This window comes from Pholis gunnellus, assembly GCF_910591455.1.
Source record: "Pholis gunnellus genome assembly, chromosome: 2".
Taxonomy (NCBI): Eukaryota; Metazoa; Chordata; class Actinopteri; order Perciformes; family Pholidae; genus Pholis; species Pholis gunnellus.
In genome coordinates, this window is record NC_136536.1 from 7,896,209 (window position 1) to 7,908,957 (window position 12,749).

Consider the following 12,749-nt stretch of genomic DNA (forward strand, 5'->3'; position numbering starts at 1 on the left):
CGACCAAATACCTGCAAAACTAATGACGTTCCTATCAGCGTCAGCTGTATTTTAACAGGCCAAAGTAACGTGGTTAAAATGGTAAACATAAACATGACAGCATTATCATAGTGAGCATGCTGCGCCACTAGAATAAATGAAATAACTAGACAACAATCAAAACGTTGTCCACTGTGGAAAAAGCCGGTTAAAGCAGTTATAAGAAACAAACTAATGGCCATGAACAAAATCAATACAAACACTTGTGTCAGTTGAACTTGACTGACTCACTGAAAGTCAACAGGAGGCAGATGGTGAGGGCTTTCACATGACGACAGTGGCATCTTTTGATCACTGAGTGTCTACTTCCCTGGAATCATTTTGCAACTCTTTTGAGTTTGAGGGCTGGAGTCTTGTGCAACAAACTGCTGCGTACAAGTGAACCTCCATGACATCTCAGTGCCAGATCCAGCTGGGGCCAGTAGGGGGCATTGCAGGCTTGGCCAGTCAAAAACAACTATAGTCCAGCACATTTAGTTTTCCTTCTGGGGGAGGCAGATGTGTGCCAAATAAAATGTCAAGGGAACCTTGGAGTGTTTCAGCCCTGACTTGACCTAATTAAGAGGTGGGTGCAGTAAAGAAAGCTCGGCGGATAGAGACGCTGCCCTCTGTTAGACAGCGGAGCCGATCGACAGCGGAGTGGACTCTGACCTACCCAGAAGCCCCATGTGATTCTCATCAGTGTGTGTGTGTAAGAACAGGTCTGCTGCTGACCCTTCTATAAGATGACAGCAGGTTGTTTTCAACGCTTCTACTGAAGGAACTTGTAAGTACATTTCCATGTTGAGAAGGCAGATTATTTGCTCGCGGGATCAGCAGTGAGAGTTTGGTAAACACTGTATTTTATGTTCTCCTAAAGCATGAGAATCTGTGTGAAGACCACATTTTCCTTCCATTATCTCAAGTGATTACACTATTAAAAAGACATGACACTGTTCATGTCAGGTGCCTTTGAGACAGTTTCTTGAACCAACATGGAAAACATTTTCTGTATTGTTTTTGCACTTCATCATGGGATCAGTGGGGAAGCTAGAAGCAAGCCAAGAGGCAGAGCGTGGAAGCCCATATGGTTAATTGGATTCCACCACAACGTGTGAAAAGGGGATGTGAAAATTGTATCAGCTGCTTCAGATATGTGGGACGCTCTGTGGGTGTGAACTAAAAATGATATTGCTGTTAGTTTCTGTCAGCAGAGACTTGATTTCCCACTGGTTTTATCTACGAAGAAAGAAACTTGTCCTTGACTTGCTTCGTTCCATTAATGCACATGAGTTGTTAGGGTTTACTGATAAGGACTTAGTAAATCGAGCTGGCCTCAATTGACATTTGCTCTCATGAATTATCAGGGATTTACTGCCTCGGCCAACATCCAAGGATTTTGCGACACTTTTATGCTACTTTACACCTTACGAGAGGGAAATATTGTATTGTTTTACAACATAACTACACTCGTTTCACATTTGTTGACATTTAATTTGTTCTTAGTTGTTCTGGCCCACCTCAGTAGGCATTTGGTTGACGGTGGAGGGCTGTCAGCTGATTAACCGGGGCCCTTGGGCAAATAAGCTGGCCTATGTGGTTCCTCCTGCTTTTCCCCTCCTGTCATGGCTAGACATTCTGGTTTCCACACCCCATTGCTCATTTGTGTTAACTTTAGTTTAAATGAATTACAATTGTTTTCAGATAGGTTGACAGTTTTTTTTTTTAATGCTCCAGACTTTATGTTCTAGGTATGACACGCAGCAGAGGTGGAACCATTTGGGGAGGCTTCTTCTTCTTCTTCTTCTTCTTCTCATTGATCTGGCTGCACCATGGCTCTGCTCGTCCATGTGCTGGCCTGTGCCTTTGGCCTTGGCTCTTGGGTGGCGGTGAATGGTCTGTGGGTGGAGCTGCCCCTCATCGTCAACACTCTCCCGGAGGGCTGGGAGCTCCCCTCCTACCTGACTGTCATCATCCAGCTGGCCAACCTGGGACCTCTGCTGGTCACTCTCATGCACAAACTGTGCCCGGGTCGCCTTAAAGAGCGCGTTGTCATCTACTGCATCCTCTCCATCGGCGTGCTCTCCTGCGTCTTGCTCGCCTTCTTCTGGGACAAGACTACGATAGTGGCCGGGGCATCGCGCAGCACCGCCTTCTTCATCATCACCTTCTTCCTCTCTCTGGTGGACTGCACCTCCTCGGTTACCTTCCTGCCTTTTATGATGCAGCTTCCAGCCAAATACATCACCACATACTTCATCGGAGAGGGGCTAAGTGGATTCATTCCTGCCGTAGTCGCTCTGACACAAAGTGTTGGCATCGCCAAATGTGTTAACTCGTCTCAGACTGCAGGGAACCACACAAACGGGAGCTTGTGGTCATCACATACGGAGTATCTTCCTCCCAAGTTTTCCACAGAGGTGTTTTTCATCCTCCTAGCAGTCATGATGTGCGTAAGCCTGGCTGCTTTTGCTGCACTGAACAGGCTTCCTCGGACATTTGAGTTGTCTACCGAAAACCTCGTGCGAGACACCGTGGCATCTGTCTGCTCCGGTCTGGAGAACCCCGGAGCAGAGACCGATGGAGAGGGCGTTAAGCGCCAGGGTCAGGGGGCAGCCCCGAGCAAGCCTCTGTTGGCTGGCCCGAAACACTCTGTGTACCAGCTGACCTTCATCTACTTCATGGTGGTGTGGGTCAACTGTGCAACCAACGGCCTGCTGCCCTCCGTGCAGACGTACTCCTGTAAGTCCTATGGGAACCTGGCCTATCACCTCTCTGCTGCTCTGGCATCAGTGGCCAACCCAATGGCTTGCACCATTGCAATGTTCTTCCAAAACAGGTACAAATTCTTGTATGGATTTAGATTTTTAATTAGAGGATAGGTTCACAGGTTCACAGCAGTCTACCGTAAAACAATAGTCAGTCTATTTGAACATTGAAACAGGTTTTACTTGCAGTTAGAGGTCCTCCTGTCCATACCGGCCTTAAAGAGACCCCTTTCTAATGCTTTTGCAGTATAAGTGATGGGGGCCAAACTCCACCGTGTGCAAAAATATATTCCAAAGTTTATTTGAATTTAAGAGCCAAAGTGAAATCTCAACTTCCGGGTTCTGTTCCAGAGGAAAACCTCATTCAAAAACCCTTTAACATTTGTAATAACAGTCATAACCAAAAGACAGGGAAGATAATATTTTGATATAATATCTAACGGTTGATATATACAAACACCATTACCTCAAAGCTCCAGACCTGTACTGGACAGAGAGGACTGAAAGCTCTAGAAATGTAGACAGCAGATATTCCAGCTAAGAAAATAACATAAAAAGAGAGTTGATGAGTTTTATTGGTATTGAACGTAAGTACTCGCACTAATTTAATGGAAACTAAACCTCAGGAAGACGTTTCATTTTGTCCAAAAGACATGAAAGAAATGCTGATTGAGGGATTGTATTGAGTCAGAGAAGCTAGTACAGGAGCAACTCAAATGAATGTCTGGCCAGATCGTTTATGTGGGATAATAAAAATCAATCAAACTATCCTTTTGAAAGACAACTTATCTTTCACCTCTAAGTGGATTCTTAGAAATGAGGAAGCTGAAAACAGACCTCTGTTGTTTTCAGGTCACTGGTGTTTCTTGGCGTGCTGGCGGCACTGGGGACAGGATTTGGCAGCTATAACATGGCTATGGCAGCCATGAGTCCATGTCCTTTGCTTCAAGGGTCTGTGGCGGGAGAGATGATCATTGTAAGTAAGACACACACATGTTGTGTAAGAGACATGTGGCGTAGAAATACAACGCACAGAAAACATGTCTCGGTGGCTTTATCAGGGAAATACCTGTGTCAAAGTTCAACCCCTCTTTTACAAAAGACCCGAGTATTGAGCAACTCTGCTTACTCTCATAACTGATGACGTAAAACACGTCTGGGCCGTTATTATGAAACCCTGATTTGTTTTTTCAGACACTAACGATGTTATACATTTCCCAGATCATCATTCAGATGAGTCCACTATGTTCTTTTGCCCCCTCCAGGTGCTCTCATGGCTGTTCTTCACTGGGACACTGTCTTATGTCAAAGTAATGGTGGGTGTCATCCTGAGAGACCGGAGTCACAGCGCCCTGGTCTGGTGCGGAGCTGCACAACAGATGGGCTCGCTCGTCGGCTCGGTCACCATGTTCCCTCTGGTTAACGTCTACGGGCTGTTTAAGTCAGGGGACTTCTGCAGCATCCAATGTCCTTTATGACAGGACATGTGAGAGCCACATAACCGAGGAGGCTGGAGACACTCTCAGTTAAAAGGAGGAGTTTGTGCTTATTACATTTTTCACAAAGGTTGATGAAAAGATCAACACAACTCTCGTATCTGTGTGTTAAGTACAGCACAAGAGGTGGGAGTCCATTAACTTAGCTTAGCATAAAGAAAACTGCTAGCTTGGCTAGTTTAAAGGTAAACAAATGTCCCTACAAGCACCTCGACAGACCACTAATCATCAGATCATTAACCTGTTGAACTTGTATGATTCATGCACAATCAAAACGTGAAAATGTTGTGGTTGTGAAGTTGCGAACTCTTAACTATTTCTTGATGATCAACACAGTTGTAATGTTATTTAAGTTTAGAGGTGTTGGTAAGTAGATTTTTCTTCAACTTGATAGAGCCAGGCTATAGTTGTTTTTAGTCTTAATGCTAAGCTAACCAGCTGCTGGCTCTATAGCTTCATATTTAGTATATAAACACGAGAGTGGAATCAAAATCTTTTCTTCTAACTTCTCAAAATGTCAAACAACTCCTTCTGTAGGACTCAAGAGTCCGTTATTCTCAGTCGTTTGTCAAAGAAGTGATGTTTGATGATTTTTACACCATGTTTGCACTTAACTTTTTCAATGTTTGTGTTAGCCATTTAATATACTATGATGGGAAATGCTATTAACTTGTATTAGTATTAGATTTAAGAAGTGACACACTTAGAAGCAGCTCTTTTTGTTCATTCTGATTCAGTGCCTTCAGGCCAGTAAGTGCATTGCACCAATCATGAAACTGCTAGCTTATTTGCCCACTAGATGGCGGAAGCACACTTCTATGTATTACAACCTGTCAATCCACATTCTGCAGGAAACACTGTGACCACAAATCCCTGCTCACGAAATCCATTTATACAGTGCACTTGAAAAAATAAAGTTCAAATTGATGTCGCACATGTAAGCTAAAGATTTAATGCTGACATTAATACACCTCTAATACGGGATGTTTCTCTTTAAATTTAAACATGCATGCAAATAATAAAAAACGGTTGTTGATGCGTTTCATTACTGTGAATATGACAGAGAGACAGTTAGGACATGGACAGCTACATGTAGTATAATACTGCTCCAGCTCAGTGGGCTATAGACTGTATGTGGGCCTATAATATACAGGGAGTGGACAACATAACACCTGCAGGAAATACTGACATTGTAAAGCTTTAATAGCTTGTTGAATTGTTGTTTTTATATACTGTATTTATTGTATCGTTAGGTGTACACAGTGGTGGAAAGTAACAAAGTAGATTTACTCAAGAACTACAATTTTGAGGTACTTGTACTTGAGTATTTCCATTTTATGCAACGTTACACTTCTACTTTTCGACATTTCAGAGTTGAATACAATACTTTTTACTGTTCTACATTTATTTGACAGATATAGCTACCGGTTACTTTGCTAATTAAGATTTTACATTTAAAAAACCTAACGTATCTAAACAAAATATGAATAAAAAACTCAGATCAGAGTACATCTTCCACCACTGTGTGTACGGTACATTTAGTTACCGCCTCTGAAAACAACGGTATATAGTCCAGTAGTTTCATTTTTAATCAAACTGACCATTATAAGCTTCACAAAGGCCATGCTAATGTTATAGTCCACTTATTGTAATTTATTGCTCGAGTGATGCATTTGTGAGTCTTGAATTACCGCCGTTCAAATACAGACTGAAATGCTTTCCATATTACCATATTAAACCACCAACAGATTAATAACTGGCTGTGGAAATGGTGATAACAAACAAAAAGAAAGGAAAGATAAACAGCCAAGAGAAACCAGACAGATCCTATAATTTGTCTGGTCCAAGCCCCCATCATCCCAATCAAGGATGCTTCTGCACATCCTCTCAGGAGGACGGAGGGACGCCGGTCATCCATGGGAACCAGAGAGTGCTTTCCCATCAGCAGCTGTTCCTCCTCCCTGCCCCCTTGCCCTTCAGAAGGAGAGCGAGAGGTTCCCCGTCCGAGAGGAGGAGGGCTCTAATTACTGACGCTCAGCGGGGGCCCGATGGCTGTTGCTCTTGCCGCTGGTCACTTGGGAGCTTCCCTGACCCCGACACTGAGTAAAAACAAAAAGATAAGGAAAGGAAAATGGGGCCACAATTAGCCCAATGTAGCCTCTAGGGCCCGGAATCAGTGGAGGAGAAGCACAGATGGGACTTTCTCACTTGGATTTGTTGAATCTACATTGCAGCATGTGTAAGCTGCACAGAATCACTGCGGTCGGTTGTTGATTTGAGGAATGCCTTTGAATGAAATCAAACAATACCTTTTTATTTTTTTGTCTTGGGACATTAAAAAAGGAATTGGTGTTCATGCTCATTGAACTGGGAGTACCGTGTACCTGAAGACTGCCTGTTAACGCTATTGTGAACATGACATTGAATGCTTATATGTACTCAAAAGGATTTTCTCTAAGCTTCATTAGCTAAATTCCTTGATTGGCTCAGGGCCTTTGTGTCGAGACAAAACAAAGCGGCAAAGAAAAGTGCATCATTTTCCTGCGTGTGTCAGATGGTCCCACCGCTCCTCCAGCTGGTCAGGAGGGGCTGTGGCCACCTGGATGCTCAGTCCCGGTCCTGTGAGATCCTGCAGTCTCCTCTGCCATGTGAAGACTCCACTTACTACGCCACAGAGAGGTCCATCTGCTCAGGACGGCACCTCCCAAAGAGCCCCCGCACCCATCACCGCTGCTCCCCCGCAGGCCCCCCCCCCCCCCCCCCCCCCCCCCCCCATACAGCCAGCCACTGTGCCTCTCAGCTAAATGAGCAGCGTGTCAAATGGAAGGAGGATTTACCCTTCCTTTAACGGGATAAGAGAATAAAATCACAGTGCCACGAGGCAATGAATGAGTGAACCCACCTGCACTCCCGCTGAATCGACAGATACATCACCTGTGTCTGACTTTGCGCGATCTTCTCGTTCCGAGGCACGAATGCGAGGTTCACCAAGTTTTACGTTTGACCACACAAAAAGAAAGGTAGTGTGTTTTTTGTTGTTGTTGTTGTCGACTGAAAACCACAAAACAACGCTCGGGAAGTGTGGAAATTTGCTCGGGTGAACCCACAGGCCGACAGATTTTGGCAGCTGATGTTCAGGTGAACAGCTTGTGGGTAAACCAATTGCTGATGCATGCAGACAATTCACAGACATGCACAGCTCAGACAGCATCTCTCCCATCAATTTCCACACACACACACACACACATATACACCCCATCTAATAAATGCCGTCCATTTATTTGAAATTGGATGTGACAGCCCTATGTCATTTCACTATAGTGTCTCAGAGCAGACAGCGATGCACATGGGCCCAGTCCTCGTTTTCTATCAGCAGGTATTGATGTTGCTTTAATGAAGTGCCTAGCACTCCACCCTAGGAAGAGACAAGTCTGTCAGCATATGTAAATGCTTCCTGCCTGTCATTGTTGTGGAGGGTTCAGCATGGGTCAGCATAGATTCCCCCTCTGGGAACCCTTTGTTCTGGGGCCCGACTGTGCCACATGAGGGGACCAATTACAGAGCTGCAGAGCAGGACGGGGGGGTGCTAACTTGTTACCCTGCAGTGGTGAGCTAATTATTACCTCCACCCCGTGTGTCGCATCCACCCCCGTGCATCATGGACGGGCAACAAAAGCTAGCTCGTCTGTGTGCATAAAGCTGCAGTGGTTCACTTCTCCAGTATGTGATGAGACATTTCACTTCAGTGAATTGGTTTATATTAAAGGCACCATTATCACAGTTCGGGAAAAGGTCATCCTAATTTTCGGGCCATAAATAGCTACTGAACTACTTAAATCCCAGTGGAGCTCCTTTGCATTGTCAATGCAAAGGCAATTTACAGGCTACAGACTGCCAACCACATAACCTTGATGTGGTGTCAAGAAATGATTTATGAAAATGCATCCTGCTCGGCCGGTCCCGAGCGAGACCTGGCTGGACCCGGAGTGTTGACACAAAGCCCATATGGCCGAGCAAACACGCACTCGCCGAATTATCATTCATATCATAACAACCCGATGGGCTTTTGTTCCCAGCTTCTGATGAGATGTTGGCAGTCTGTTTCTCATCAAGGAGTGCAAGAGATCTGCCAGGTTTTTTTCGGGGCGAGCAACAAAATGTTTCAGCCGACGTATAAAATGATGCTTCATCCTGACGCCAGTGAGTGAACATGTACGCATTTCATAAAATGTAACAGCGAGCAGGTCGACCTAAATGTGTAAACCCACCTGAGCGGTAAGTGCATTAGCAGGAGTGTTTTGGAGGGTAAATTAAAGGGTATATTTTAGGTCAAAATACCAAACACACCTCTCGATGCATATAGACGCCCTTCCTTTCTTGCTATTAGCCCCCTCCCCTTACACGCAGCCCATTCATCTCCTTCTCCCCACCCCCAGTGACCAGTTGCCCAGCTGCTAGGGGCTACCAGTCCCCCTCGTGTGTGGGGCCAGTCAAGTGGAAAATGGCTGCTACCGAGAGAGCCCACTTTAGAGAGCCATCATCCTTTGAAGGGGCATGATGGCCTTTGACAGCCACAGTGTTAACATGGGAGCCCACACGAACACCGCGCCGCTATTATCGTGTTTACTAAAGCAAGAGGAGAGGAGAGGGGATCAAGGGGAGAGACCCTGTTGGTTGATGTTTGAGTCCAGGGGTAGCGGGGTGCTCGTCTGAGCCGCACCACGGTGGCATTGTGGGGAAACATGACATGGGATCACTCGCAGCCAGGTGGAGATTGTATTTCAACATGTCAGTCGAGCTTTTAGTGAACAGGTGGTGATATGATAGGTTTGTCTCAGCACGCTGTGATTACTTTTCAAACAGCTGTTTTCAGTCCGATATCGCAGGTAACAAACTGCTGCACTTCTAATGACAATCATGACTCTCAAAACACTTATTGCGATTATCAAAGGTCTCATTTTCTCGCAAACATTCACGCATTTGTTGCTGCTTTCACACAGCAGTCAAATATCTTTGTTTTTCATTTCTAAATGGTTTCCTATTTACATGAGAGTATTGTATTAAGACATACATTAGTGGTACGTAAAATGTTCTTAATATGAATAGAAACCTGTAAATAAACTGTGGAAACTTTGTATTACGGGAATATATTCAGTCAGCTGTAGAGGATATAATACTTGAGAAATAACACAAAAATACACAATTCTAGTGTATTCTGTCTCACTGACACAGTTATACTTGATGGCAGGAACACGTGTACACAACATTGACACATTATCACCTTTTAAGCTGCTGTTAAGTCACCTGTGTGTAACTCAGTATGCAGGCCTGAGTTGCAAAATCAAAAAATAAAGATCACAAAACCAGAAAAGAAAAGCAACGATCTTGTTCACAGAATAAACAGTGAAAGGACATTAAGACCAGAAAGAGTTCGGACAAACCCACCGGACATCTATTCAGACAGTGAGCAGATTGAGAGGTTTTGCTTTGGCAGATGAGCCCTGTTTGAGTTAATTGAAGAGCTCTCCCCTCAACTCCAGCATGTATTGGACAGAAACCCAGTGCTGTCGCCCGCCCTGCATGCAGGTGCTGATTGCGTTCAGATTTTATGCAAATGTAGCCTTTCAAAATACTGGGAGACATGATGAATGTACATCGGACGACAGCCAGCATGCCAGGTTCTTAGAAGAGTGTCCTTGGGCCAAGTAGGACTTCTATTTTAAATCAAGGCTATACAGTATTGTCACATGCTCCCCCCCCCCCCCCCCCCCCCCCCCCCCTTGCTGGCTGTGATGTGTACACGCGTTAACTCGTGTTTACTTGTGTTTCCTCTCAGGTGAACCTGGTTGGGGCCTGATTGAAGGAAGCCAATGAAGAGGGAATAGAAAGTCCAGCTCACTCTGTCCCCTTCCAGCTTCTGGCCTCAGCAGCAGTTGTGTGCTTAGGCTTGGTTCAGAGTTTCTTTTTGCTAGTTCCTTGAGTAACTGATGAGCCAAGAGGTTCGTAACAGTCGGATGCATTGACGGTACTCTTGTTTGTTTCCAAGCCACGTCTGACACGGAACAAATCTACAAATTGTCTGCAACTCGGACAGGTCCAGTGTCGAGCCTGGGTCGACTCATGATGCTCACAGTCTCAGAGACAGAGGCAGGGATCTTCCCCTCTGAGATGGTGGATTACTACTGAAGCGGTAGCTAATGACACCTGTCATCGCAGCGAGAACTGCACAAGAGTACAACTTAAACAAAACACATGCAACAACAAGGAACAGCGTTGAGCGCTGCATGGGAATGCTCAAACGTAGGCTAGTAACTAGTTTATGGGCATAAACGACACTAACAAAAATAAAAAAGACCAGTATGGGGTATGTGCAATGTGTATCTTTCCCAGTTTGTTTGAAGGGAGAAGTTAGAGTGCGCTTTGGATAGAAGTGTGTTTCTTGAGACGAAATGGTGCTACAACCGAGGTCAGTCAGGCTTGGTGCACTCGGTGTAAATTGAAATCACAAAGTTAGACGTAGCAAAGACCTGTGTTTTTTACAAACAGCTGGTGCACTCGGCTCCTTTATGAATGTAAGTTCAATGTTCAGGGAAAATATCAGTCGTTCAGACGTTCACCACCTAATCGCTTACTTCATGCACTGCACGTTCATCACTACAAGTGACCCCGTTCACTTTGTCATTTAAAACATTATTATCATAAAAATAGAGATTATAGACGCTTTTAGTAACGATAAGGGGACATGACATCATGGTGGGTTTGGTGGACAAATGTCTCTTCTTTTGACACAAGTTAATTGTTTTAAGTGAGTGACGGCGTTTTACAGGACAAATGAAGAATATAAAATGCTGCTCTCAGTGTTTTGACAACTGAAATACGGTTCAGAAAAAGATTAATATGCTCATTAGCTGATGCAGTGTGCTCTAATCCACCTTTGACCTAATGCAATGTGCGCAGCCCAATTTATGGTTGCAGGTTGGATCAGCAGCAGATAAAAGCTGACACCGTTTCAGCCGGCCTTGCTGTCAACTGGCTCGACTCCAACACCGGCTGACTGCTGATCTACGGCTGTAACTCGACCAAGCCGCTCTCTCGCAGCTCCGGCACATGTTGCTGGAGGACACACGTGGAGCAACAGTGATTTTAACTGCAACAAATGGTCGGGGTGTGTCATTATCCAGATTTTTGGTCAAGGGATCATTACCTGCCACAGATGCCACTGTTGTTTTGTGTCTCCATTTGTCCCGAGGCGAGTACAGCCCCGATACTTGAAAAGAGCAGGAGGTGCCTTTGTGCAGACGCACACCTGATCTTAGCAATCAATTGGCAGCGCTACCCTCACACAAGTCTCTCAGGCTCTGCCTCAAGGCCGTCCATCTGTTGCTGCGACGCTGTGGGCGAGCGTGCTTGCGAACAGGTCGGCATCTATCTGAGCGCACGTGTGTGTGTGTGTGTGTGTGTGTGTGTGTGTGTGTGTGTGTGTGTGTGTGTTGGGAGTGGGAGGCTGCAGAAAATATGTGATTTGTGGTTTTGCGCCTGTTGACGCCGCTGCCCCCAGAGGTGTAGCTCGCTCGCTCTCTCTGTAGGCATGAAACAGGTATTTAAAGCGGAAAGAGGTGACAAACAAATGTGGCAAGATGCTCGCTGTGTAATTAGTAGAAACAGAAGTAGCATTAGAGAGCTGGGGGGTGTTTAGATCTATACATTCGGAGGAAATGAGCATATTGCACCCTTTATCGTCCCCATAAACAGATGTAAAGATATGCATAAAAGAAACAAATAGATGCAGTCTTTCTAACATACTGGAACAACAGATTTTTATATCCTGCTGAGTCTGCATTATACTAGTGATCATGTACACCGTATCTTCTCGGAGAGCATTAAAAGGCTTTCGAAGGTGGTGTTGAACGCCTTCAGCGTTAAATACTCCTGTGTATGTGGATTTGTGTCTCACCTTTAAGTATCTTTTTTCAGTGAAATTCAATGAGGGAAGCAGTGCAGAGGAACAATGTAAATGATCATGACAGAGAGGCTTAATGTCCTTACAAACAATATTTTAAACTGTATTTTGTCTCGTGCGCTCATCTCATCTGTTACGCATAGTCTTGTTTTCTTCCCCAGTATACATTTAACACGGAGTAGGAAAGTATTTTATTGATAGCTGATTAAAACACAGGCTATATTATAATGTTAGCACTATTTGTACCAATGCACTACCGTTATATTATTTTGAAATAATTGGGGGAGGGTGTTGCAGTCCAAATAAATTATTAGTAATGCGGGGAGAGGGTCTCGCTCTTTCATGCAGTGAATCACAACGTTTCATACCCCAATAATTTTCGTACACTCTAAAGGCATGAAATATATTATATATTAATAAACCGTTAGAACAAATGACAAACAAGCCAAAGACATGAAGGCAAGAGACTAATGGGAAACATCTTGTAATGTAAAAGGTATAAGGCTA

The 12,749-nt window shown here is 44.6% G+C and overlaps 1 protein-coding gene across 1 annotated transcript; it reads left to right on the top strand.

Annotated features, from left to right (window-relative positions):
• Positions 1 to 664: 664 nt before the first annotated feature.
• Positions 665 to 5,307, top strand: slc52a3-1 (solute carrier family 52 member 3-1). The gene is made up of 4 exons (XM_079166960.1): positions 665 to 805; positions 1,770 to 2,857; positions 3,639 to 3,762; positions 4,052 to 5,307. Exons 2-4 carry the CDS (start codon positions 1,851 to 1,853, stop codon positions 4,262 to 4,264), a joined length of 1,344 nt encoding a protein of 447 aa, XP_079023086.1. The 5' UTR covers positions 665 to 805; positions 1,770 to 1,850; the 3' UTR covers positions 4,265 to 5,307.
• The last annotated feature ends 7,442 nt before the right edge of the window (positions 5,308 to 12,749 follow it).